The 26,037-nt window shown below is 48.5% G+C and overlaps 5 protein-coding genes across 5 annotated transcripts; 4 read left to right on the top strand and 1 right to left on the bottom strand.

Moving 5' to 3' along the window:
* Positions 1-9,846: 9,846 nt before the first annotated feature.
* Positions 9,847-12,780, top strand: ura7 (small subunit rRNA maturation protein UTP4; the record flags this gene model as incomplete). Its single annotated transcript, XM_057062662.1, has 3 exons — positions 9,847-10,903; positions 10,961-11,193; positions 11,257-12,780. The coding sequence occupies 3 exons, from the start codon at positions 9,847-9,849 to the stop codon at positions 12,778-12,780; spliced, it is 2,814 nt and encodes a 937-aa protein (XP_056923577.1).
* Positions 12,781-13,776: 996 nt separating this feature from the next.
* N7503_003114 (putative Yippee zinc-binding protein Moh1) lies at positions 13,777-14,169 on the top strand (the record flags this gene model as incomplete). Its single annotated transcript, XM_057062661.1, has 2 exons — positions 13,777-13,875; positions 13,936-14,169. 2 exons carry the CDS (start codon positions 13,777-13,779, stop codon positions 14,167-14,169), a joined length of 333 nt encoding a protein of 110 aa, XP_056923576.1.
* Positions 14,170-15,127: 958 nt separating this feature from the next.
* Positions 15,128-16,509, top strand: N7503_003113 (alcohol dehydrogenase family protein; the record flags this gene model as incomplete). The annotated part of the gene is made up of 6 exons (XM_057062660.1): positions 15,128-15,273; positions 15,350-15,496; positions 15,558-15,654; positions 15,705-16,169; positions 16,220-16,341; positions 16,407-16,509. 6 exons carry the CDS (start codon positions 15,128-15,130, stop codon positions 16,507-16,509), a joined length of 1,080 nt encoding a protein of 359 aa, XP_056923575.1.
* Positions 16,510-17,949: 1,440 nt separating this feature from the next.
* Positions 17,950-19,189, top strand: N7503_003112 (KH domain-containing protein; the record flags this gene model as incomplete). The annotated part of the gene is made up of 2 exons (XM_057062659.1): positions 17,950-18,343; positions 18,489-19,189. 2 exons carry the CDS (start codon positions 17,950-17,952, stop codon positions 19,187-19,189), a joined length of 1,095 nt encoding a protein of 364 aa, XP_056923574.1.
* Positions 19,190-21,359: 2,170 nt separating this feature from the next.
* Positions 21,360-25,079, bottom strand: N7503_003111 (G-protein beta WD- 40 repeats containing protein; the record flags this gene model as incomplete). The annotated part of the gene is made up of 3 exons (XM_057062658.1): positions 21,360-23,333; positions 23,389-24,934; positions 24,991-25,079. 3 exons carry the CDS (start codon positions 25,077-25,079, stop codon positions 21,360-21,362), a joined length of 3,609 nt encoding a protein of 1,202 aa, XP_056923573.1.
* Positions 25,080-26,037: the final 958 nt, after the last annotated feature.

Raw genomic sequence — 26,037 nt, 5'->3', positions numbered from 1 at the left:
CGGAGATTAAGAGAATGACAGTCGTCTGATTAGACGTGGGAGTACAAATGAATGACTGAATGGTAGTTGGAATGATTAAAGAGTGGACCAGCTTCGAGACAATAGTCTGGGGATGCTGAGAAGACAAGCCGGGAGGAAGTCTTCAAAGATTGAAAGCTGTTGAGCGGAATTAAGAATTAGCGAATGACACCGACGACCAGGTGATTAGGAATTAGAATTAAGTAGACGAGGTAGAGAATGAATAAGTGGAATGAAGAGAAAGGGAAGCAAGCGCATTTGAGAACAGCCAGATATAAGGGCACGCAACTCCTTGGAGTATACTGACCCAGATAAAGGCCTTCGGGTAGAGGGTACAATGCAACCCTTACCGCGACGGCGAGTCTGGCATCTAGGCTAGCACGCAGGAATGATCCGATGAATTAAGATTCTGTAGGATACCAGTCCGAGAGATGAAGCACGAGTCAACGTCTTCACCCCTGGTCCTGTATTGCGGAATGTGGGACAACCCTATGTAGGGGGGAGTTGATCGTCAGGGGAGGGGAGAGAACGTGCAACAAGGATCTGAACATACACTTCACGAGTTAACGTGTTCAGGATGAACCTCCAGGTCGATTTGAAAAAATCAAAAGGGTTAGTAGGAAGGAAAGGGTTGTTCAACGGCTTTCAGAGAATCATCCAAACGGATAAGTCACTTAAAAGTCAGAGAAATGGAACCGGTCCTAGATTCAATCAGTCAGTGAGTTGTTCAATCGACGATCACTAATAAAAAGCATGAAAACCAGTGCAAGTATGTGTTGCCCAGGTGTTGATAGTTGTGCAGCGGAATGTGTCCAAACCCCGGATAGGATTTTCATGACCCCCTAGCTCGACCTTAAACAGGCAAAGGAACAGGGCACGTCAAGGAGAATATTAAGCCTGGCAGCCCCAGTGGATTTCAAGTAAACCCTGGAGAATTGCATTCCGCATTACCTGCCATTGCCATATAATCCCCCCTGACACCCATGGTTCCCTAGTCCCCTCAAGTCCTGCCAGCCTTCACGAATGTTTTCTCCATGCACGAATGTCGAGATTTCACTCCTGGGACATATTTCAACCTGATTGATATGGAGATGTTCGGAGTATCATGATATTCCAGGTGTCCTGGTTTGGACATATAGGACATCATTTCAACATGTTGATCCGGATTGCCTGACCCCTTATTCCTTCCCAACTCATTCTTAAGTGAATAGTGTCCCATTGTGATTCCTTCAAGTGCACCGCCATATAGATCGTTTTGTCTGAATTTCCATCTCGGGGGATTTCGACATTCCGGCCTGGACAACCATATTGCAACAAAGAAAAAAAAAATCTGCACTCACCCAATTCAACAAGCCCAAAAATCAATCAGACACAGAAAACACGAGGTTCCTGTATCATTCGAAAGATTTCCGAGAGGTTGTCCCTACTGTTCGCTCGTCTAGCCGGTAGGAGCTGGACCAGGAGGGTATCGTCGGGGTCCGGGGATCAGGAGGGCACCGCGGGACAGATCGGACGAAAGGGTCGCCGTTTGAGCTAACAAACGTCGAGAACGGGAGGATCGTCGGAGTTCGAGGAGGGGATTCGACTCGACAGGAGTGCCAGTGCAAATTGAGGCGTCAGGAACGTTCAACCGAATGACCAGTACTCCGTGCTCTCCACTAATTGGCAAGGGGAGGGAGGAAAGGGAAGAAAGAAGAAAAGGGTATCGAAGAAGAGAAGGGGAGGGAGGAGTACAAGGAGGAGGAATTTGATGATTCTCTCTCCAGGCGGGTGTGGGAAAGAAAAGAAGAGAGAAGACACGGAGATGTACCAAGCAGCTTTAGCTGTGCGGTACGGTCATGACGAGGTTTCGCGGGTGGAGGCTGAACTACGGTAATACGTGTATTGGTAAGGGCGGGGGTCAATTTCGGCTCTGGCCCTGCAAGGACGCACTGTGCGTGCGAGACTTGGATCGTTTGAAACCGTCTTGAATCCCCCAAGGGAATTAACTTGCATTTGATTAACCCAATTTTTGAAAAAGGAGTCTTTGTACTTGGTACATTAGGGAGATTGGGCGGTGGTCGCTGAGCCCAGAATCTCACGTATTACTGCGGTTTACACCGACCACTCCACCCCAGCCCTGAGCATTCATACCGGTCTTTCAAGGAGGTTCTGGTAATCTTGACTCTATAGCATATAGATAATTTGATATATTTTCGACTTATTTTTCAATTATTTTGAATTTAATTTCTAGAAGGAAAACCTCCAGCTTAACCAGCACAGTAATCCCTTAAGACAGCAAAAAGGAGTTGTGGCCTGAGCCCTGGGGTGGCCCTTGCTCGCGTGGGAAACCGGGTCCATTACAACGAGATGTATCGACTTCAGATTAACTGGCATGCAAGCAAACTTTCTCTTGCTTTCACTAGTAAATCAGATATCCGAAACCTACTACTTACACTTACACTTACAAAGTATACAGGAACAAACTCAATGTTCCAAGGTTTGAACCGGAAGCCGCGACCCAGTCATTTTGTAGTATACAAAGCTAGAACAACTAGAGTATTGGGACCACTTAAAAGCAAGATTCACCTTTCTCGAAATTCGCCCAATACGGCACTTGCTCCTGTGGGACACTATTGGTCTTAAGATCGTCCCCTCTAAAGGAGATTGATCAACTGTTAATCAATTTCTCGGAATTAGGGAAATCCTTGGTTTTTCTTGTTTATCCTTGGTCATGGGTATTCTGTCGCCTTCTCCTTGAAACCGTGAAGCTAAAACTGCAAGTCAGAATACTGGACGCGCGACCACTCAGTTCCGGCCCCAAATTGCTGATCGAACTCGTACCGCGTATCGGTTCTTTTCGTTGGTCCGTCATAGTCCAGGGGCTAGCCTAGCGACCGGTTCCTCTCTCTGATACGGTCGCGTTCCAGGGTCTGCGGCCTTACACTTCCTGACTGGCCAATGCCCAGGATTACCTTGCCATTGACTTCATTCAGCCTGCGCACTTCAGCTGCGCTGTGGGTACTGGCTTGGCTGCCCAAATAGTCTAGTCCACCTCGGTCCCGAGCCTCCTTTGTCTTGCGTCTTTTCCATGTGGGGAGTTTTAGACATTCATCAAAGCAGGTTCTCTACAGCCGGCCCACGTTCCCCGATCCTGCCCCATGGAACTTGATTTGACTCTCTGTGCTCCATAGTGCTCATTTCGCAACTGATTGCGTGCCCTATCTCCGTGGTACACGCAACTTGGGTCTCTCCGTCTCTGCCGCCCGTGGAACCCCGTTCATCGACCTGATTTGTCCCCAGCTTCGCATCCTAAGATAAAGTTTGTAATGGCGAGATGGCTGGGTCGACTCATCCCCTTCCATTTCCAGAACGATTTTTATGCACGTCAGGTCTCATAATTCTCCCCGTCACCCCCCAGCCAATAGCTTGAGTCTTTTATCTGGTCGCTCCACATACGTCTGCGCTTTACGGGTTGACGCGGGGGTCCCCTTGCTTCGTCCCCTACAAGCGCTCTGTATGGAGTAAGGTTGAAGGGTTAAACTTCAGCCACTGGGTAATGTGTCGGGACTCCACTATGGACATCATGGGCTTTATTATGCGATTTGGCCGTTTTTACAATTGTGTTAGAGTCTTTGCGACCGACACTTTTGATGCAGTTGTGTCCTATAGATCTTGGCCAATACCATGCAGCACTGGACTGTGTAGCTCGCCACCCCAAACCGCTCAGGCACGCAGATCCAATGCGTAATGGTTTTCGGCGCTGAACCCGTAGGATGCACTGATCTTGACGCAATCTCCACTTGCCAACGGGGAATCCAGCCTCGTGGTGACTGGGGTGAAGTCAGGCAACAAAAAAAGGAACGAAAGGGCGGCATCTCTGTACTACTTGCAATTTCAAGTAAGGGATTCCCAAATAAGGCAATTGAATGGTGTACACGACTACAAGCAGATCGCAAACATGTTCGGTTCATTGCAGTGACTTGAGTTCAATAAAAGTTGGTATCCATGGCATGCCAGGGACGCGCCATACGGAGTATGGTCGATCCTATTTCCCTGATATTAAGGGTAATCTTATACAGTTGCAACGCTACTTAATCCACTTTCGTAGTGGAATGCGCCATTTCGCAAATTGCGCTGCGTTAACTACTCAAACGAACATGCATTAGCCTTCTCCTCGAGACTAGCATGTAGCGATGCCGATCAAGTTTCAACAATCCTTTTTTTCAAGGTACTTTGGAGCGACAAGGGGCCAACATGTTTCAACGGCCCTCAAACATTTCCTTTTTGCCGCGCAAAAATAGCATGCATACCAAAAGTACCGTACAGAATTATGCCTAATATTGAGCTCGTGCTATTAATCTTATGCGAATACAGTTGCCCCGGAGTCATCATTACGATCGGAGAACCCAACGTGCGCGTTTTCTAAATAAAGCACCGGTGGACCAGTCCACCGCTAATTAATATCAGAAGGCCTGCGGGAATCCTGTCCCCCAGTCTGAAGACTAACTCCCTGAATCAACCCCAGAAAAATCTGACACGATACTGTCGATCTATAGAAATTATTGGATAAGACGGCATCTTGGTAAAGTAGTCCAGGTCCAGGTCCAGGCACAAGAACATGTCGCGAAAAGGGGAAAGGGGTTAACGCAGAGACTGGGGCCGAGAAACCCGAACGTAATGTATGCACTACGTGGGCACTACGGGGCACCAATGCAGGCGAACATGAATCCGCGGAGAGTACTTAGTTCCTTCGGAAAGGAGGTCCCCATGGCGACCTGCCCGGATGGCTTGGAAACTAGTACTGCTGACACATGTTCCGATGCGCCCACCCGATCTTGTAGCCATTCCTCATTTTAAGGGGTAGCGAGAGCGAGCAAGATGGTCGCGTAGCTATTTTTGTACTTGGAGTATCTTCGACACTCCTTTGTGCTACGTGTGGTTGGTATGAACGGGGTTTCAACCTGCCGACCTATGCGTTAAAGCGCGCGCATAGCGGTGGGTGAGATTCGGAGTCTGGAACCATCATGGCCCGGAGTCCTTTGCCGGAGTACATGTAGATAAGGTGACAAATGCGTGGGGATGTTTCCTTTTTCTGCTACTAGTAACTTGACTATCCAGTGGATAGATAACGGTGATTGATCTGTCCGCTTGAGGAATCTACTTGAATCAGCTTACCTTGAAAGGAGTTGAGTTGATCCACCCCTCACTCAGGTGTCAAGCTTATACGTAGCATGGGATGGAACTTAATCCAACCAGGAAATGCATGATTATCGAGGGGGTAATAGCTAGGGATTGCTTTAATCTCCGGTTCACACCGTTAACTTGCTGGTGCTGGGTTGGTTTCTCCTGTTGCTGCGAGATCCCACCGGAGTAGAGACATGAGGTATAGATCGTTCCTCCCTTGCGTAGTCCCAGCAAACACTCCGACTTTGCTTTCACTCTCCCACGTTTATATGGAACTTGGACCTGCAGAAATTGCAGACTATTGTAATTTGGTTGAAATACCTGTGACAAGGGGGAATTCTTCAGCTATTTCCAGCATTTTAGATTGCAATCTGGAGTTCGGTACTTCGTAGAGTTTCGGATTGCTGCATCGATCTGATCTACCGCCTGCAGGGACTTTTGTCGATACATTTCCAAGGAGTCATTGACCTCATTGTGATTGTCTTTGTGCATGATACCTAAAGTTCTGCGTATGTCAACTGGTGGCTTTCACCGACATTAGCGGGTGAGTTTCTATTACATTCCCGAGTATATATCAACTGGTTTGTTCATTACCCACCGATCACATCCGAGACCTGCAGAAAAATATACCAAGAAATGCGTACGGTATTGGAGTATATTTTGTCTCTAACACCTCAACCATGGAAAGTCGCGCCCATGTACATAATCATGACTCCACAGTCTCAACAATGGTTTATTCGCAGGGCCGTGCCGGAATAGAAACCATGGTAAAGGTCGCAGAAATTGAATTTTAAGCGTGTTTCGCCGGTTTTACTCAAGGTTGAAGCGGTCTTTATGTGGCCTTCGCCCCGCTGAATTGACATTCACTCCACTGGTTTTGACGTGAAAAACAAGTGGCAATTGACCGGATGTTGCGGGTACCGTACACAAACGTCGGCGTCCCGGGTTTCTACGACCGTCCTAACCACTGAGTAAAGGAAGCTGAAAATGCTGTATTCTCGACATGCAATATTACTATTTTTGATATGTCATGTTTCTATATGGGATCATCTCCAAATCCTTCGGCCCCAAAATTATCTTACGAATCGATCCCTATACATGTTTGCTTTAATTGCCAACTGGAAAGTATCGAACAATGTACTTAACCTTGACTGTACTTGACGTACTTGACCGGTGAGAAATTTTCTGTTTTGCTGCCCCTCTGCGGAGTGTTCTGCATCGTGAAGTTTTTTTTCAGCGGGAACCACCCCACCACGTTGGATGTTTCCTGTTCGGGCTTCCTTAAATTAAGAGTGGTTCCGGGGTCGTGGACAAGGTGCGTCAAGCTTGCATCATACAGTAAAACCAATTCAGCACTTGGGAAACTCCTGCCTGCGGACCTGAAAATTCTTCGTTGGCAATGGCAGACCGCTGTATCATGTATCTGTATCTAAACTGTGATATCTAACAACCAACTCAATATCTGTTTGAGCAAGGGAGTAGATGCCGACGTTAGACGTCTGTCAAGAGGCAAAAATCTTCGCGTGGACCCCACCGCGAATAAGAGTGGTGCTAATTAGCAACGCGAATCAAATGGTCAAGACAATATGTCCTCTTTCGGTAAGGCCTATGTGTAAAGTGGGTGGAGGCTCAACCATGGGTTTAGGGTATTTTTGACCTCCCCTATTCCCCGCCCCTTTACTTTGCAGATTGCAATAGATCAGATCCTACACCTGTTTTGGAACTGATTTGGCATGATCAATGGCTTGCTTAGCTCAAATAACAAGAGGACGTCAGCTTGAACAGGTTTCACTGCATTTCTCCCTGCTTCCTGACAAGATGAGTCCGATTGAACACGAAAGGCAATCGGAAGAGTAAGGCTAACCAGTACGGCGCTAAACCGGACATAGTTTAGACTAATAAACGGAGTGGAGAATACCCGCGTAAAGAACAAAAAGCTCCACTTCGGAGCTTTCTGTATACAGTACCGATTACTTAACATGCGCGTCTGAAAAAGGAATTAATTGGGCGGAGAGGGCTAGGACACGCGCACGTCAAGAACCTGATCGAAATCTCTCTATCTTTAGCTTTCCATGCAAGTGCAAGGATCATATCCAGCCTGAATTTGGGGGCGATCCATAGCTTCTGTGTACGGTTTAGTGTCCACCTCGGCTGGAATCTATGCCGTCATTACCAGTTCGCGTCCCACACTTTGCGTTAGTCTTCGTGGCTGAGGCTAACTTGCAGAAACGACTGCAATTTTCCAATAGATCTCGTGAAATAGCCCGCCTCCGTGAGACCACAAGTGCTCTCTAATTACTGATCATATTCTATCTAACTATGGACAGCGCATATGCATCAGCGTCTCGGCCACCGTCCGTATAGGGGCCGACGGACAATGATTTGATTTCCAGCTTAGCATGAATCCCGGTCGCCTCGACGCGTGCTGATTCGGCGATCGCGTCAGATTGACATTACCTTTATATTAATGCCGATCCGGAGGCTTTTCCCCTCTTCGTTACCGACGAACTTGTCCAAAACCCTGACCTGGACGGGGGAAGTCCTACGCCCCTTCCGTTTTTCCAAGGTTCAGGCTAAAGCTGGATTACCATGGCAGGATGACAGGCTAGCTGCAAGATATTCTTGATTCTGAGTTCACTAACTTCCGATGGGCCCCTGCTGCTTCAGATCCAATTTCGGCACTCGATGTTATGAGATCTTCAGTGTCCAACTGGTACGCGTTCGATCAACAATTGGCAACATTGGCACCCTAACCTTTTCTCTGAGCCGGTCAGTCCTACGGGACATCACATCCTTCCAAGCGGGGGAGCTCGGGGGCTCAGATCCAAGATCGTGGCCCAGCTCAGCCCGAAATGTGGATCTAGCAATTTAACTCTCATCAAGGCAGCATACGAAGATGTCTTTCAATTGAGTTCAGCTTGCCGCCTCCACCATGAATCATGGAGTGTCTGGCCTCGATCGCGCCAATTTGACACAAAACATATTTATGTTGAAATCCAGTGCTTATCGGTTGACTGGCTTATTGGAGAGCCCGTCGACTCTGGTGCGCCCGAGCCCATGCTGACGGGGGTGGAAGGATCACCCCGCAGCACCGAGCAGCAAATGAAAACCACCCAAGCCAACCTAGTCAGCCACATCGCATCAACATGCCTGCAAGTGAAGCAAGAAGCCGGACTTAACCATTCAATTCTTGGTTCCGTGGCAGCCCCCCGAAGGACGGAGCTTGTGTGGACACGATAAAGCACTTCCTCTCTTCCCCTCATGCACATCTGCTAGAACGGGCCAATCACAATCGGATTGAATTTCCGTCAGCTTTGACCTTGCTTGTCTTGCGTCGCCTGCTGATCTCTGGCAGGGCCGATCGCAGGTGGCCGGCAATTTCAAAGTGTGGCACACCCTATCAGAAGCCCCAACCCCTCGATTAGCCCAGGCGTCTGATACATAATAAATGCATGATTCGGGGTGACCACCTGAAAACCAGCCACAGTTCTGTCAAAGGACGAATGGGGATGCTTCTGACGTGGCACCTCTCCAGCGGGCCCTGCATGCAAGCAACCCTTATATGGAATCTTCAAGCCGGTCGCAAGCAACAGTACGGGATTGGATATGAGCCACGCACCCGTGGAGGCGTCATACATCCAGCTGAGCCTGTCGCATACAATTCCGCATTGCTTGATAGTAGTCGCTGCCAGATCCCTTCATGACAGAACACGTTGCCCCTCTTCCATCCCCAATGGCGTTCAACATTCAACAGTGATATACCCCTGTTTACGCCACCAGCGACCGGGATATGGAACTGTACCCAACATTGGGTAGCCGACATGCCAAGATTGCGTCAGGTATCCAATAGTCTTGCCGAATTGCCCTCCTAATTTGGATCTAAGCATGAACTACTCCGAGCGGCGCTTTGATCAGCAAGGTCTGGCTATATATGGCCCTCTGATAACAGTTTTGACAGCCTTTTAAGCTATGAAATGGTGGGAAATCCTGCTTTCGCTTCTGCTACTGCAAGCGAAGGAAAAAACCAAGGCCTATCGTTTTTGCCACATTTCAATCGTACTGGGTTTTTGAATACGCATTCCGAACGGTTTTCAACATTTGATACCTGTATTAATTTCCAGGTCTTTATTCTCTCTACGTAGGTGTACGGATTACTTAGCATCTAATGAAGATTTGTTGAGATTCTCAGTCTATGAAGCATTTAAGCACTACTTGAGTTGACCACAACACTGAGTAGTGCCATGAATATATACTGTAGTCTGTACTACTGACAAGATCAAACACAACAGCAAGAGGTCAACAATCACAAGTCCTGCGATTATTGTCGCGGGTAGGACTATATTAGCATACAAATTGTTGATGCCTCGTTCACAAGGCACGAGAACCCACATCACATGACATAAACTCTCCGCCAAGATATTCCGGCCCGCTAAAATTTATCTACGGAAAAAAAAGTGATCGCGCATCAGAGGTCCAGCTTCGACACCGCACGTTATTCCCAATTTTTGTTCGAGATGAGTGCGTAAGGGTTTGCATCGCTGCCCGAGCTGAATTGAATTGAATTGATTCCCCCCGCACCTCAAAACTCACTTCTGTGCTCTCATCCGTCTTTAATATCAATCTTTAAGAGCGCCTAGGCTTCAAAGCCCAAAAGTCTTCACCATGGATATCCACCGTTGTCGATTCGTTTCCTACAATCCCCAGGCGATCAACTCGCTTGCTTTTTCCCACCCACCATCCGCCGATCTCGCCGGACGAGGCGTACCGACCCTTCGACTCGCTATCGGCCGTGCGAACGGCGACATTGAGATCTGGAATCCGTTGCGCGGCGCATGGTTCCAGGAGTCTGTGCTTCGTGGAGGAAAGGACCGCAGCATTGAGGGACTGACCTGGACTCTGGATCCCCAAGAGGAAGGACCTGATGGTGCCAAGTTGCCTGGCCAACTGCGCCTGTTCAGCATTGGGTACTCTACGGCCGTGACTGAGTGGGATTTGGAGCAGGGACGTCCGCTGCGTCACTCGAGCGGAAACTATGGAGAAATCTGGTGTCTTGCTGCCCAGCCCCGCTGGCAGCCTACAAAGAGAGGCAAGGACGGAAAATTCCTGCCTCCCGCTGAGGGAGAGTTCACAGGGCAGCACCTGGCTGCTGGATGTGCAGATGGCTCGATTGTGATCTTGTCTACCGCGGACAATGATTTGAAGTTCCTTCGCTTGATGCGCCCTTCCACCAAGAGAGCCCGTGTGCTCAGCGTTACCTTCCAGAACCGTCACACCATTGTTGCGGGCTACGCCGACAGCTCTATTCGTTTGTTCGATATTCGCAGCGGTCAGCAGTTGAGGACGATTTCGCTTGGAAAGGGCCCTACGGGTGGTTCCAAGGAACTCTTGGTTTGGTCGGTCAAGTGTCTTCCGGATGGTACAATTGTCTCCGGTGATTCTGCTGGTGAAATTCGTTTCTGGGATGCCAAGAACTACTCTCTTATTCAACGGATCCAGAGTCATTTGGCAGATGTGCTTGATGTGGCTTGCAGCTCAAATGGCGATACAGTTATTAGCGGTGGTGCCGATCAGAGAACAGTCGTTTACCGCAAGCAGGATGGTGATAAGGGCGACAAGAAGTCTCGTTGGGCTGAGCTTATGCACCGACGATACCACTCGCATGATGTCAAGACTTTCGCGGTTTACGAGACAAAAGACATCAGCATTGCCGTGTCTGGCGGTATGTAGACCTTCTATCAGACCTATCTATATGCCTGATACTAACATCATTTTGCAGGCCCTGATGCAACTCCCGTTGTCTTGCCACTGCGCGAATTCGGAAAGGAACACCACCGAAAATTGTCCAACCTTCCTCAGATCCCTCAACTTACCTCCTCGCCCGCTTCTCGTTTGGTCATGAGCTTCTGGGATAGAGAAGTCAGCTTATGGCGTGTATCCCGGGGCCCGGCCTCTGTACACGAGACCCTCGATGGTCAAAGGCACAAACTGGTAGGAAAGGTTATGATCCAGGTAAGATCTCACAGCCTATTCTTTTGGAGACATTGGACCATGCTGATACTATCTTCCATCTAGGGCGAAGAAAACATTACCTCTGCCGGATTATCTTCAGACGGAAAGTTGCTCGCTATTGCTACAGTCTCTGATGTGAAATTGTTTACCGTTCGTCGTCGCAAGGGTGACGAGAAGGGGGCATTGCGGATACAGAAGATCGATACCCCCCAGTCCCTCTCCTCCACAGGCGCACGCCTTGTCGCTATTTCCGCCGATAGCAAGTGGCTCTCGGTGATCCGTCCTAATAGCGATGTTTATGTGGCACGAATTCAGCCAGCCTCCTCGGCCACAGAGAAGCCTCAGGTACTACCGCAACTTGCGCATCTCAAGCGTGCCACACGTCATGTACGACACGAGAAGGTTTCCCATGGTACCCTGGGTGATTATGAGAGAGCTATTCGGACTGTTGTCTTCTCCGAAGATAGCAAGATTTTGGCTACGGGTGATCTATCTGGCTGTGTGGATACTTGGGCGCTCAGTGCTGCGACCGAACCTATTACAAATGGCAAGTCTAAGAGTAACGGAGCCTCCGACTCTGACGACGAGTCCTCCGATGACGAAGATGAAGATATTGTGATTGAGGGAGAGCGCTGGAGCACGGCTGCTTCCGAGTCTCCCATCCCCCGGATGAAGTCAGGAATCACCCTTCTGTCCTTCCGCCCACAAAGCGCCGAGACAAAGGCGCTGACCAACGGTGCCAACCACACATCCGCCGAGGACAGACTGATGGTACTTACCAGCGAGCATCAACTCATCGAATTCGAGGCTCTTAGTGGCAAGCTTTCGGATTGGTCACGACGCAACCCCAAGGCTTACCTTCCAGCCGAGTTCCGGGGTGTGAAAGACCGTGCCATGGGCTGCATGTGGGATGTCTATGAGGGCCGTGAACGGCTCTGGCTGTACGGAACCTCTTGGTTGTGGATGTTTGACCTGCAGCAAGATTTCCCATCCTCCGAGGAAGTCGAGGCCGAGAACAAGTCCTCTGGCCAGCTAGTCCAGGCTTCGAAGCGCAAGCGCGATCCCCTCGAGGATGTTGAAAATGACCGCAAGAAGGCCAACACTGGTGCTGGTGATCGGATTCCCCGTTCACAGATGGATCTTCACCTTGGCACCAAGGTTCGCAAGATTGTTGGCAGCGACCAGTCCCAGGGCGAGTGGGTCTCACTCGACTCGGAACAGCCGCGCACTCTAGGAGATGATGATGAGGCATACGAATACGATGAGACCTTCGCGGCTGGTAGTGAAGGTGCACTGGCCCGTCTCCGACGTGGTGACGCAGTCGTTCAGCCCGATACCCCACAAAAGGGAGCCAAGGGTAAGCCAACCGTCAATGGGCTCGGCGACACTCCGAAAAAGCAATTGGTGGTCGCCAATGACCAGGTTGCGCGGCGTTGGTGGCACACTTACAAGTACCGTGACATCTTTGGTATTGTGCCCCTCAACACCACATCAGGTGACGAGGCGGGCGGCCTAGAAGTGGCGGTGATTGAGCGGCCTCTGTGGGATGTTGAGTTGCCTGGTCGCTATGTGAAGGATTACGAGTGAAATATTTAAAAAGAGTCGTTTTGTCGAGGCTCCGTCTCGACCGTTGTGTAATATGGAAGAGCATGCAGGAGCACATTTGACTGGCGCTTTGTACAGGGATTTTTGTCATTACCCAAAATAGATACTGGTTTTTCTTATGCATTATGCAGTATTCCCGTAAATGATTTGCCTAGAAATCTGCTGTAGGTTGCTTAACCTTGTTGTCATGCTGAGGGGCTGAGGCGAGACTTGATGTACAGGGGGTTGAGGGCAAGTACTATACTTAGTCTTGTTTTATAGCAGAACCGCAATGATTGGCCAGACTGCTCAAAAGAAGGACAATTTGTATGTATCTTCGTGTATTCTCATGCTTGACGAATAGAGGAATGACTTAAGGTGTCAAAGTAAACAGGTGATCTAGCCCGAATCCGGTGCGGGGTGCTTTTGCCTGAGGTTGATTACTTGCTAACTTGACTTTACCCAGTTTCAACAGTTCTTTCACATTTGAGAGTAAGGGGTTTCCTTGCTCCTGAAGCTGAAACATATCATAAATCACGCCTCTCTCCCTCAATAAGTCCGCAAGTTCATCCTACACGTGAATTCGTCTTCCGATCTTATCGTGCGGAGACCTTATCGTCATCCGAACTGCACCGACGTGACCTCCCTCCCTCATCCTCTAGCTCTCTGGTCAGAGCAGGACGACGATTCCATACGATCGAATACCCAAAGGGGTGGAAGATATTCTGGAGGGTCTTAGGGCTGGTCTTCTCGAAACGAGCTGAGGGCCGGGCATCACTGACCCAGCACCGCCGGCCGAAGTTGCGCTGGATACCCCATGAGCCTCCGTGACAGCCTAGAGCTTTCCAACATAAGCCGGATTCTGCGGACGTGTTTCTAGCCTTAGGCCTACCTGTTGCCTAATATCACCTTTAAATACTGACCTCAACCACCTTATACTTCTGAATCTCGTCCTTTGACAAACCCCCCTACCAGCGATCGCAACCCAACACAGCCACCATGGGTCTCACATACAATATCTACTTGACTTCCAACAAGATCTTTGGTTGCAAGTCATGCAAGACACATCTTGCAGACTATAACGACATCATAAGTCGGGTGAGTCACTGAAGAAAAAGTGTCGCTCTCCACCAGCCACTAACCCTTTCTCTCTCACAGAACTTCCGGGGCCAACACGGCAAAGCATACTTATTCAACATGGTCGTCAATGTCAACCAGTCCGACGCCGTGGAGCGTAGCATGACCACCGGCCGCCATATCGTACGTGACATCACCTGCCGCCAGTGCAACGAAACCGTAGGATGGAAGTACGACAAAGCATACGAGGCCAGCGAGAAATACAAAGAAGGGAAATTCATTTTGGAGGAGGAACTGCTCTGCATCGTGTGCTAAATGCACAATGACGATCTCCATACCTCCTGGACCAACCCACACGATCATGACCACCTTCGATACCACCATTCCTCCTGCGATCAGATCAGCGTTGCCTTTCTTCTTATAACCGCATATTTCTGCTGCCAAATTGATGATTGATTGATTCAGCCGGTCTGCTTTTCAACCTTTGCCAGCTTTGGTGTTTCTGACAGGCGTTGCGCGGAGCACTTGAATTTTGCCATATGATGTGCCCTTTTCAAGGATGAGCCGCTTATTGCAGGGCAAGGCAGGCTTTGGGCGCAAGGAGATGTTTTATAGATACATCCTACTTACGCTATGGCTATTGAATTCTTGCTTTAATCTTTGTCTTCGAGTTTATAATCGAATCTCTACTCAACCTTGAATTATAGACAGCTAAATTCGACTGCTTTCTGTTGAAAGTCTAGCTAAATTGTACTATGTTAATCATCATATATGCTGGTCTGATAAATCGCCAGTCAAATTTGATAACATAAAGTCAAATTCTCATACATATATGTACCCTCGCCTCGGTTCCGATACCTAGGTATTCATATCTATGACGCTGATGCCCAACTTAAACCACCTCCGTGCTCGCAGCACAGCACCGCGTGAATGCTATTTAAATGCCCCCTCATTGCCAAATACTATAGATCGCAAGGTCTCTAATTCAAGTCTTTAAGCACACCCAGAACACCTTGACCTCGGAACGATCCGGTCTTGCGAGGCAACCCCATCAACTAGCCGTCGAAGACCCACCACGCACAGAAAGACGTAACGGGACCCGCAAATAAATCCTCAATTGCGATTTCTTTGACAAAGACCACCCGGAACTACCAGAGCTCCGTTCTCTCAGCAGAAGACGTTTCGTTAAGCTCGGTTGAACCCGGAGTTTACCCCTCCAATCCAGCTTTCGTAATCATCTACCTCAAGTCTATACGATCCTTTTTCTTTCAAAATGGCCGCCCCTACTGCCCCCGGTATGATGCAAGCTGTGGTTTTCCACGAGCCGTACAAGGTTGCCGTGGAGCAGCGGCCTATTCCTACTGTGCTGGATCCTGAGGATGTGGTGATTAAGGCGACATATACGGCGCTTTGTGGAAGGTGAGTTTGATCTATGAGATATCTATCCGAAAAATTAGATGAAGGGTTGGTTGATTTTGCTAATTGATTAATGTAGTGATTTGCACACTTACCGTGGTGTTGAGCCTGCTTCCCCGGGCTTTATCATGGGTCATGAGTTTGTGGGTGAGATTGTTGAGCTTGGCAGTGCGGTTAAGAGCTTCAAGATGGGCGATCGTGTTGTTAGCGCTTTCACAACTTCGTGGTATGTATAGGGTTGGCATTGGTTCTACTCTGATGCATGGATGATGCTAATACTATATCAGTGGCAAATGCTATTACTGCAAGCAAGGATTCTCCTCTCGCTGCGAGAAGAGCAAGCTCTTTGGATGTGAGGTCCTGAACGGTGGCCAGGCTCAATATGTAAGCTTCACCTTGACTACCTTGAGTTACTCCAGGCTAATCTACTTCAGATCCGAATCCCCAACGCTGAGGGCTCCGCAATGATTGCCCCGGAAGGTGTCGACGACAAATATCTCGTGCTCATGGGCGATATCTTCCCAACGGGCTACTTTGCCGCTAGCAACGCATTCAAGAACTCCACAGCTGAGCAAATCGCCGAGCAAACCGTAGTCATTATCGGCTGTGGTCCTGTCGGTCTTTGCGCGCTCATCAACGCACTCGAATTCAAGCCTAAGCATGTTCTGGCTGTTGATTCTGTCCCTTCGAGACTTGAGCTTGCGAAGTCGCTTGGTGCTGAACCGTGGAACTTTATGACCGACCGTGAGGCTCTAGATGAGCGTGTTCTGGAGTTGACGGACGGCCGGGGTGCTGATGCTGTGATTGAGGTTGTGGGTTTGAGCCCTGCTTTGCGGACTGCTTATGATCTTTTGCGTCCTTGGGGTACTATCAGCAGTGTTGGAGTTCATAATGCTGAGGTGAGATGATATTCGTCTTTGGATTGTGCATTGTACTGACGATTTTGCAGATTCCTTGGGGTGGTGCTGATGCCTACAACAAGAACCTTACTGTTCAGATGGGCCGGTGCCCCGTGAGATCGGTTGCACCGCAGGCTTTGGAGATCTTGAAGAAAAATCAGCATAAGCTGGGGTATGTGCATTCCTTTGCATTCCTTTTTAATCTGTAGTATATGGACGTTTGCTAATTACCAGCAGATTCATGACTGAGAAGATGATGCCGCTGTCACAGGCTGTGGAGGCATATGAGCTGTTCAATGCTATGAAGGTTCAGAAGGTTATCTTCTTGCCTGACCAGTAGGGTTGGACAGTAAGTTCTACGAAATTACGTGCATGATGGAGTATCGGATGGGTGGTTGGTGTGTGGGGTTTGGTTTGGCCGGGAATTGGTTCTGCAGAGGTTGATTTAGCGTGGACGTGTGTGTAAAATCGGCTATCTAGAGGGGTCATCTAGTTAGCTTTCGGTAGTGTATCGAGGAAATTCCAAATCTATATTGAGATTGAATGGCCACACTCTGGAGCTGGGAAATTTAATTAGTAACAGAATTCATTGGTTCTTCAACCCCGCAAAAGCAAGGGGAGACCAGTTCCTTGCATTTAAACATTCTCCACACCCGGACAGTCAGGGGAAGATCAGGTTAGCTTTCATTAATGACATCTTGTTGACGGGTTTTGATAATGATGACAGGTATAGTGTCATGTTCAACACGGTTTTCCTTGGGACTCTTTGTGGTCAATGTGGGCCCGGCCAAGGTTGCCCATTCGAATCTCTCGTCCCAGCTGATCGAGCTATTGAAGTATAGTTTTAATTTGTAAAAAGCCAAGTGAGTGAAGACTGACACCTAGTCTTCCAATCGTTGAAGATGGGGATTCTCTGGGGGTCCACAAGAGTTGCATATCCGTGCAACTCGACTTGGTCGTGTGCCTGCTCTCGCACGAGCTGAAACACCAAAACATGAGCTACCAAGAGATCAAGAAGGACGTAGGTCAAATCTGAGTATCTGGTTGAATTTATTGACTCAGTCTGAAATTTTCAGAATGCACAATGGGGGTGGTATAGTGGGTATGATGGGCTGGTGACCGAGATAGGAAGATGATCCGGTGCGACTTTAATCGGACTCCAGGGCTGGATTAAATGACATGGAATGAAAATTGAATCCTTCAAATGTCGAATTGAAATAAGCTTGTGGATGGTTTAGATGTGAACAGTATCCATGCCCCGGTGGGTTGGTGAAGAAGGTATGATGTATATAATTGGGTGGAGAGATGATGTATCCAAGGTCAACTGGTGTCTCCGCTAAACTCACCACATTCCCTCTTCCAACTCTTTCACGACGTCTCCCCCTCCATCTCTTCAACTCTCTTCCCTCCCACCCTTTTCTCGTCCTCCTTTCCCTCCCTTTTTCCTCCTCTCCCATTCCCCCCCCTCTCCGAATTTCCGCTCCTCCCCTCCTTTCCCCCCCCCCCTCCGCTGATTTCTCCACTTCAATCTCGGACCCTCATCGGTAAGCTACTCATCCACGTTGGAGTCTTCTGCCACCGAAACTGGCTCTTACCGTGTATCCTGTGATCGCGCAAAGTCACTCGTGATGTGCGCTGCAATTTTGACCCCGCAGAAGCTGACCGTGGTGTTACTAAGTGAAGCTCCCCTCTTTTCCGCGACCGTCTGACTCCCGAACTCATCTGAATCCGAAAACCCCCCATCTCAAACGCCGACTCTTCACCCGTTTCTGCATAAATAATGGACGTTATGGATACCACCGAATCTCACCAACCCGTGGTTGACGAGACCATGCCCGACACCTTCAACGATGTCCCCGAGGGCGACATCGATGCCACCCCCAAGACCGAGGAGGAGTACGCGGCGTCCATGCTGACTTTGCGTGCTATCGTCTCGTCCAAGGAGGCTGGTGTTATCATTGGCAAGGCTGGAAAGAACGTTGCCGACCTGCGCGACCAGACCGGCGTTAAAGCTGGTGTGAGCAAGGTCGTTCCTGGTGTTCACGACCGAGTTCTTACTGTCACTGGTCCCCTGCAAGGCACTGCTCGCGCCTATGCGATCGTGGCCAAGGGTCTTTTGGAGGGAGCCCCGCAAATGGGCATGGGTGGTGTTGTCTCCAACAATGGGACCCACCGTAAGTACTTCGATTTTTCCCCACCTGGGGCTGAAGAATCTCATCGAGAGATTATTCGTACCCTGGGGAGATGCCTTTGCAGATTCCTTGTGGATGTGGAGCGTTTGAACTAGATCAGGACAGCTGCTAACTGCTTCAATTTTAGCCGTGCGACTCCTTATTTCCCACAACCAGATGGGTACCATCATCGGACGACAGGGCCTGAAGATTAAGCACATCCAGGATGCATCGGGCGTGCGGATGGTCGCCCAGAAGGAGATGCTTCCTCAGTCTACTGAGCGCATTGTGGAGGTGCAGGGCACCCCCGATGGTATTGACAAGGCTGTCTGGGAGATTGGCAAGTGTCTGATTGATGACTGGCAGCGTGGAACCGGCACTGTGCTCTACAACCCCGCTGTGCGCGCAACAATTGGCTCCCAGCCCCTCACCAACAACGGCAACGCCGCCCCGGTGGCCGGCAATGGTTACGCCAGCCGTCAGTACAACCGCACCGGCAACGGCGCCGACTTCAGCGACAACAGTGGCTACAACCGTCGGTCCAACTCCGATGCTGGTACTCGTGGATTCCCTCTGACTACCGAGGATGGCGAAGAGATTCAAACCCAAAACATCAGCATCCCCGCGGACATGGTTGGCTGCATTATCGGTCGGGCTGGAACCAAGATTACCGAGATTCGCCGCAGCTCTGGAGCCCGCATCTCTATTGCCAAGGCTCCTCATGATGAGACTGGCGAGCGCATGTTCACCATCATGGGCAGTGCCCAGGCCAACGAAAAGGCCCTTTACCTTCTTTACGAGAACCTCGAGGCCGAGAAGACTCGCCGTCACCAGCTCCCCCAGGAGTAAAGGATGTCTAAAACTGGCAGTCTGAATGGAACCGCTTTCCACGGTTCCTTTTGCGTTTCTTGAACCTTATGACTTCAGAGACTGTCGGTCATGATCAGCGACGGTCATGTGCAAGCGCGTTACCTTTTCTATCTTGATTCCCGTTCACCGATTTCCCCCCTATGCCTCGACTCGCGAGGTCAAAGTTGCTGCGATATGTTCTCGGAGTTGGATATAGTCTTTGCAGTTCGACTGAGCTCGACAAGATTTACCGCCTTTTCACTCGAGTCTACTTATCGTATGCTCTTTTACCTCGGAGATCAGCCTTCGTTTCGCCAAAATCCCACGCGATTAACCCACCTACTATATCGCATACCTTTTCCTTTGGCTTCTCTCCCTCCGGTCTCTACCTCTTGCCTCCTCATTTTTCCTTCCCGCTTTGTCTCCTACCTCCTAAACATCAAATCATCTCTCCAAGGACTATGATTCATAGCCTTGATTCCTCGTCCGCCCCTTTCTCATGTCCTAATTGCAATGCTCGCCCCTATTCTTTCCTAGTCTGCGCCTCTTTCCGAAACTCCTCAAACCCGAAAAAAAACCATTTCATACCTCCTGTTCTCCTAATTCTCGTCTTCAATCCGCCCTTCTATTTTATCTCCATTTGCTCCCTTTGTTTCTCCCAATATTTTACGTCCAAAGTGACCGGGACATGTCACCGCATATCCAGAGTTTACACTAAATTCTCAAAAGACGATACCTCTGCCATGGATAGGCATATGATATGGTCAATCTTGTTCTGCTGTAGATTTCTACTGTAGAACAGTTCAGTCTTGAGTTGCAAGAATGTAGACTATGATCAAGCAAACGATGACCTGACTCAAAGCTCAGTAACCTGGTGGATCTACGTGCAGTTCGAATCAGGTATTCGAAGTACAGTTGAATTCGAAAACAATTCCCCTAAGGACACTCACGCGGTGTTTCTCGGCACGTAAGCGGTTCAACAAGACCGATATTATTTGGACTGCCATCGAGAAACAGCTTTAGATATAGTCTAGTCACTTCGGTCGAGGGAAGAGACTCACGTTAAGGATCTGTTTTAACTTCGTAGAGGAGTGTGTTTCTTTATCTACTGGACGGAAGGGGGAGAAAAGAGGTAGGTCTTCTATGACAGAGAGGATGCTTGAAGATCGAGATGCGCAGCTAGATGCTAAAGAAAACGCAAGTGGTCAGAAAGCAATTTGACGCTATGTGTATGACTTAATGAAATATGATTTAGCTACATGCCACTTAGGCCCCTACTGCTGGCTCGACCCAATGGGGAAAAAGCATTAACAACTTCGCACATAAACATCGAGGCGCTTGGTCTCCTATGTAGAGAAAGGTGGTGCCCTAGAGACCCACCAAGATGTTCCTAATGAAATCCGGGAGGAACTACATATGGAGGAGCAGTAGAGGGAGGAAAAAGTAAAGCGGAAAGGGGGTAACGTTCCCGCGAGTGGAACGCCTTATCCACTAATTAACATTAACGTTCTCCCTTCCCACCCCGCCGGATTAGATATCATAGCTCCTAAGGCTACTACCTAGGTATTGGCTTAGCCCAGAAAGATACAGGTCTATCAAGGATCCCGGGGTTCAAAGACATAGCAGTGAAAGAATATGGTGAGTGGCTTGCATTAACTGTATCTGATGAAACCCTCAAAGTAGCGTTTCGACAAGTATGTGACGTAACGCTATCAGATGGGTTTGACCTTGAGCATATCTACATGGATCAAAACCCAGATTTCTTCGTCGGCAAAGGAATTCAACCCAGAATCGCCCGAAGTTTTGTAGAAAATATTCGTGACTAGGCTGAGAATGTGAAGAACGTGATACCCGTTCTGACCCGTTCTGGAGCTAGTTTAGAGAAGCGTGTCGGCGTTAGGTGCGGTTTATTGTCGCTTTTGGGCCTGGTTTTCCTTGATAGAGAATACAGTAATATATCTCTCGTATCATACTTGAATGCGCATTTGGTTTTCGTGATAGTTCTAACAATAGATAGAGAAATAATCACAATAACTAACGAGATCCTAATCGAAACGTAAAAAGATATACAAAGTGCCTGTATAGACTACAAAATTGTATTTGACCTTGCAACGCTTCCAGCAGTCAATGTGCCTGTCTCCTATCCTCGCCAGATTTCTACCTACCTAGCCTACTCAATGTTAACTGGAGCGTCTAGCATTGACTGCAAAATGTGTCGATCAATATTCAAGCTCAGAACTTGACCATTTCGCAATCCAATAGCAACCTGATCGCCTTGCACATCTAAAGACGATGGCAGAAAACCGGACGGTAGCCGAAAGAAGGGTGTTTCTCCATAAAATATCCACTGTTCTCGGAAATCAAGACTCTGCAAAGAATGTCGGCTTCTGTCCTGTTTGTCCGTAGCAATACACTCAAGCATGATAGGTCCAATGTTTGTTGCAAGGTACCGGTTACATGGTGAAAAGTTTAGGCTAACGACCGGCTCTGAGGTTTGAAATTCTCTGTAGTGTCGCAGCTTGCATTGTCTAGCGAAAAGACCTGGAAGGGAATAGGAGCTTTTAAAGTATTTGGCGATATCCCAAAGCTTGACGGTATTGTCATCAGAGCCTGATGCGATCTGCTTGCCGTCTGGTGAAAAGGCAACAGTGTTGACCCGCCTTGAGTGCCCTTCTAGTATTTTCTGAAGGTCACCTGTTACGGTATCCCAAAGCACGATGGTTTTATCATCAGAGCCTGATGCGATCTGCTTGCCGTCTGGTGAAAAGGCAATAGTGTTAACCCGCCTTGAGTGGCCTTCTAGTATCTTCTGAAAGTCACCTGTAATGGTATTCCAAAGCTTGATGGTGTTATCATCAGAGCCTGATGCGATCTGCTTGCCGTCTGGTGAAAAGGCCACAGTCCTAACCCAATATGAATGACCTTCTAGTATTTTCTGAAGGTCACCTGTTGTGGTATCCCAAAGCTTGATGGTGTTATCATCAGAGCTTGATGCGATCTGCTTGCCGTCTAGTGAAAAGGCCACAGTCCTAACACAGTCTGAGTGGTCTTCTTGAAGGTCATCTATTGCGGTATCCCAAAGCTTGATGGTATTGTCATCAGAGCCTGATGCGATCTGCTTGCCGTCTAGTGAAAAAGCCACAGTCCTAACCCAGTCTGAGTGGCCTTCTATTGTCTTCTGAAGATCACCTGTGGCGGTATCCCAAAGCTTGATGGTATTATCATTAGAGCCTGATGCGATCTGCTTGCCGTCTGGTGAAAAGGCCATAGTGTTGACTGACTCTAAGTGGCCTTCTAGTGTCTTCTGAAGGTTATCTGTTGCGGTATCCCAAAGCTTGATGGTATTGTCATCAGAGCCTGATGCGATCTGCTTGCCGTCTAGTGAAAAGGCCACAATATTAACTCGATTTGAGTGGCCTTCTATTGTCTTCTGAAGATCACCTATGGCGGTGTCCCAAAGCTTGATGGTTTTGTCGTCAGAACCTGATACGATCTGCTTGCCGTCTGGTGAAAAGGCCACGGTGTTGACTGACTCTAAGTGGCCTTCTAGTGTCATCTGAAGGTTACCTGTTACGGTATCCCAAAGCTTGATGGTATCGTCACTGGAGCCTGATGCGATCTGCTTGCCGTCTGGTGAAAAGGCCACAGTGTTAACTGACTCTAAGTGGCCTTCTAGTGTCATCTGAAGGTTACCTGTTGCGGCATCCCAAAGCCTAATGGTTTTTTCGTCAGAACCTGATACGATCTGCTTGCTATCTGATGAAAAGGCCACAGTATTGACCCAATATTTATGACCTTCTAGTGTCTTCTGAAGGTCACCTGAGGCGGTATCCCAAAGCTTGATGGTATCGTCACCGGAGCCTGATGCGATCTGCTTGCCGTCTGGTGAAAAGGCCAAAGTCCAGACTGAGTTTGAGTGGCCTTCTAGTGTTCGTATCAGGGAGCCCCAAGTGCCCTGCATGATTGGAACATTCTTTAAATATGCCGGAATTCGATCTAAATTGTTCTTCTTCACGACGCTCGATTCAGGACTAAAGATAATAGCAGTGCTATATATCTGTAACGGCCAACAATTTATAAGTTGGTAATGTTGCAACAAAAAACGGTTGGCATCCTGCACAAGTGCCGATGCTAAATGGTCACCCTAGGTTAAGCTTGTGAGTGGAGTCCCTAGAGGTTGAACAACATCAAACGCTGACCTTTGTTATATTCACCAATGCTTTAAACGCTTCGATAGCCATTGGTAGCTTGCCTAATAGGATAAGGCATTCTAGCCATTCAAGCAATTTCGAGTGTAGTAATATCCCAACAAGGCCCTTCTCAATAAGCGCGCTCTGCACTATTGACCTTCGCTCAATATCCTCAAGATGGTGCACCCAAAAGGTAGCGGCATAGTCCAGACAAGATAGCTGTACCTTCTTTTTCCCGTCGTTCAGCGGTTTCCAATCTTCTATAGTTGAGTCAGGTCGCGGAAGGTCTAGAAGATTGACCTTCAGCCTTTTGGCTAAATGAGACAGACAGCCTAGTGCAATCTCGTAATGTCCGAAGCGCTTATGTGGGTCAAGCAAAGGCTGTGCATTCTCCCCTCCCAAGTAGTCCCGAGCAGACTGATGAACAAACTCGATTTTGTTTTCCTGCATTCTAAGGAATGAAGCACAGCGATTGACTGTCATCTCGATGGCGTCGTCTTCGTCAGCTATTCCAGTCACGCTAGACACTTCTTCCACTTTCAAAGGCTGGTATGCTAGCATCATCGCCTTGAGTAGTCGCATGCACTTAAAGACATCATCTGGCTCGCCTTCGCTTAGTTGATTTAGTATCCGATCGTAGAAGGAATGCAGACCTGGCGGCAAATTCCGAATCGTAGTCAATGCCTTATCTCGGTGGACACTCTCTAGTCTGTTGCAAACGAGGCTCACCCACAGAAAGGTACCCTCAGCCTTTGCAGAAAGCGCGGTTTTCACTTCGCTTTTTAGTGCTTGCCCATATTTGCGATAAAGACTAAGTTCATCCACCTTATAAGCGATATAAGCCTTCACAGCCTCAGAGACGTAGTCTGAGTTGAGCTCTAGACTGACTTGCACCTGATCATTTCCGGCTAACAAGGCTCGCTCTGCGCTATCTAATGGTCTACTTGTCAAGAGCCATTTGAGTTTGGCGGGGTTACCCAGTCCATTCCGGACGATGAGTTTCAAGAAGTCGACCATGCCACCGTCTTGACACTCATCAAGAGCATCCACAATGATATATATCCTCGAAGCGGTACACCGATCCAACATTTCTAAAAAGATGTTCCAGAGGTGTCTCCACGAGGTAACGTCTTCATCATCATGAAAGCGGTCGTTCTTAGTATCCCAGCGGCGTCGGAGAGATTCTGTCAGCTTGATTTGCTGATTCACCAACCTTAGTATCAATCCCTTCAGAATTGATTCAAGGGTATTCAGCTCGCTGTCGGCATTTTGGCAGAAAAAATAAGTTACCATAGTGGAGTCGTGTTGTATTCTTGAAAGCTCGTCAATAAGACCAATTGACATCATGGTTTTTCCTTTCCCAGCACCGCCCTTAATCCAAAGCAGACAAATCTCTTGTCCATTTCGCCAACTCTGATACTGCGGGTCCTGAAGAATCCATTCAAACGATTGGCGGTGTAACTTGTCCTTGGTCTCTGTCAAGCGATGTTTCACCACTAACGAATCAGGACAGCGTAGATTCCGTAGGCAAAATCGATTGATGTCTTCTGGCGTGCTTGCTATAATATGTGTGAGCCTCATGACATTAGGTTCTGAGATACGCGATCGAACCTACACTGGTGGAACTCTGCCGTGACCGAGCCGTTGTTGGTTCCAACCTGGATTCCATGGTTTGTGCCACCATAAGTGACGGATGACATGATGGAAGCAAATTTGATACCGTAATGGGCGCTCGAGGGAGGCGGAGGTCGCTTAGCTGAATGAGGGGTTCCTTACAGCTTCATTGTCAGGTGATCGACTAGCGCTAGACCGGAATAGGATCGGAATATTTAGCCTTGTCCTTTTGATATCTTAAAATATGGCTTCAAGTTAGTGTAGAAGGTTTTAAGAAATAGTTTATAACAAGGTGGTCAACCTGAATTCGAGTAAGTATAGATTCCAACAGGAGGGAATTAGTACCTCTAAGTATAGAAATTAGACATATTTAGCAAGGAATCAAAGAGGAATGGTGATTTTGACTAGACTTTGTATTCAAATGTTGTTCGCTTAGATAATGTAGTGGTATCCGTCAGAAGGAGAAGTCAGCTATATAAATCCTCAATGGTCAAGCCGGCGTGCCGAAAATGACCTCTAGCGCTATCTTCTCTTGCCCGAACCTGGTTGATACATCCTTTAAGAGAGATCCAGAATTCCCGGTCCGGATCGTCCGCATAGTAACTCCAGTTCCGCCTTATAAAGCCTCTAAGCTCAGCAAAGAACTCTTCAATTGGATTAAAGTCTGGTGAGTACGGAGGTAGGTAAACTCCAGGGCTAACTTGACTCCTACACGGGCACACATCTGCGCAACACGCTCGGAGTGGTGAAATAATGCATTATCAATGACCAGGACAGACTTCGGCTCCGGCCATTTTCCGCAGTGCCGAAGAAGTTAATCGATGAAATCTTCGAACACAGCGGCATCCGTCAACCCGCGAAAAACGCGAGAGAGCACAATATCATCCTGGGCATATACAGGTAGTATTTGATACCGCTCATCCCCGTGGAACTACGACACTTATACAGTGGATACACCAAGTGGTAACCAACCCGTTCGCCTAAACCTAATCCGTTTATCACACCCAGACTCATCAACGTAAACCAGGTGGTATAACTCAAATC

This window comes from Penicillium pulvis, assembly GCF_028828015.1.
Source record: "Penicillium pulvis strain IBT 33274 chromosome Unknown contig_1_segment0_segment0, whole genome shotgun sequence".
Taxonomy (NCBI): Eukaryota; Fungi; Ascomycota; class Eurotiomycetes; order Eurotiales; family Aspergillaceae; genus Penicillium; species Penicillium pulvis.
Note: the sequence above shows the minus strand (reverse complement) of the source record. Positions and strands in the feature narration are given on the sequence as shown.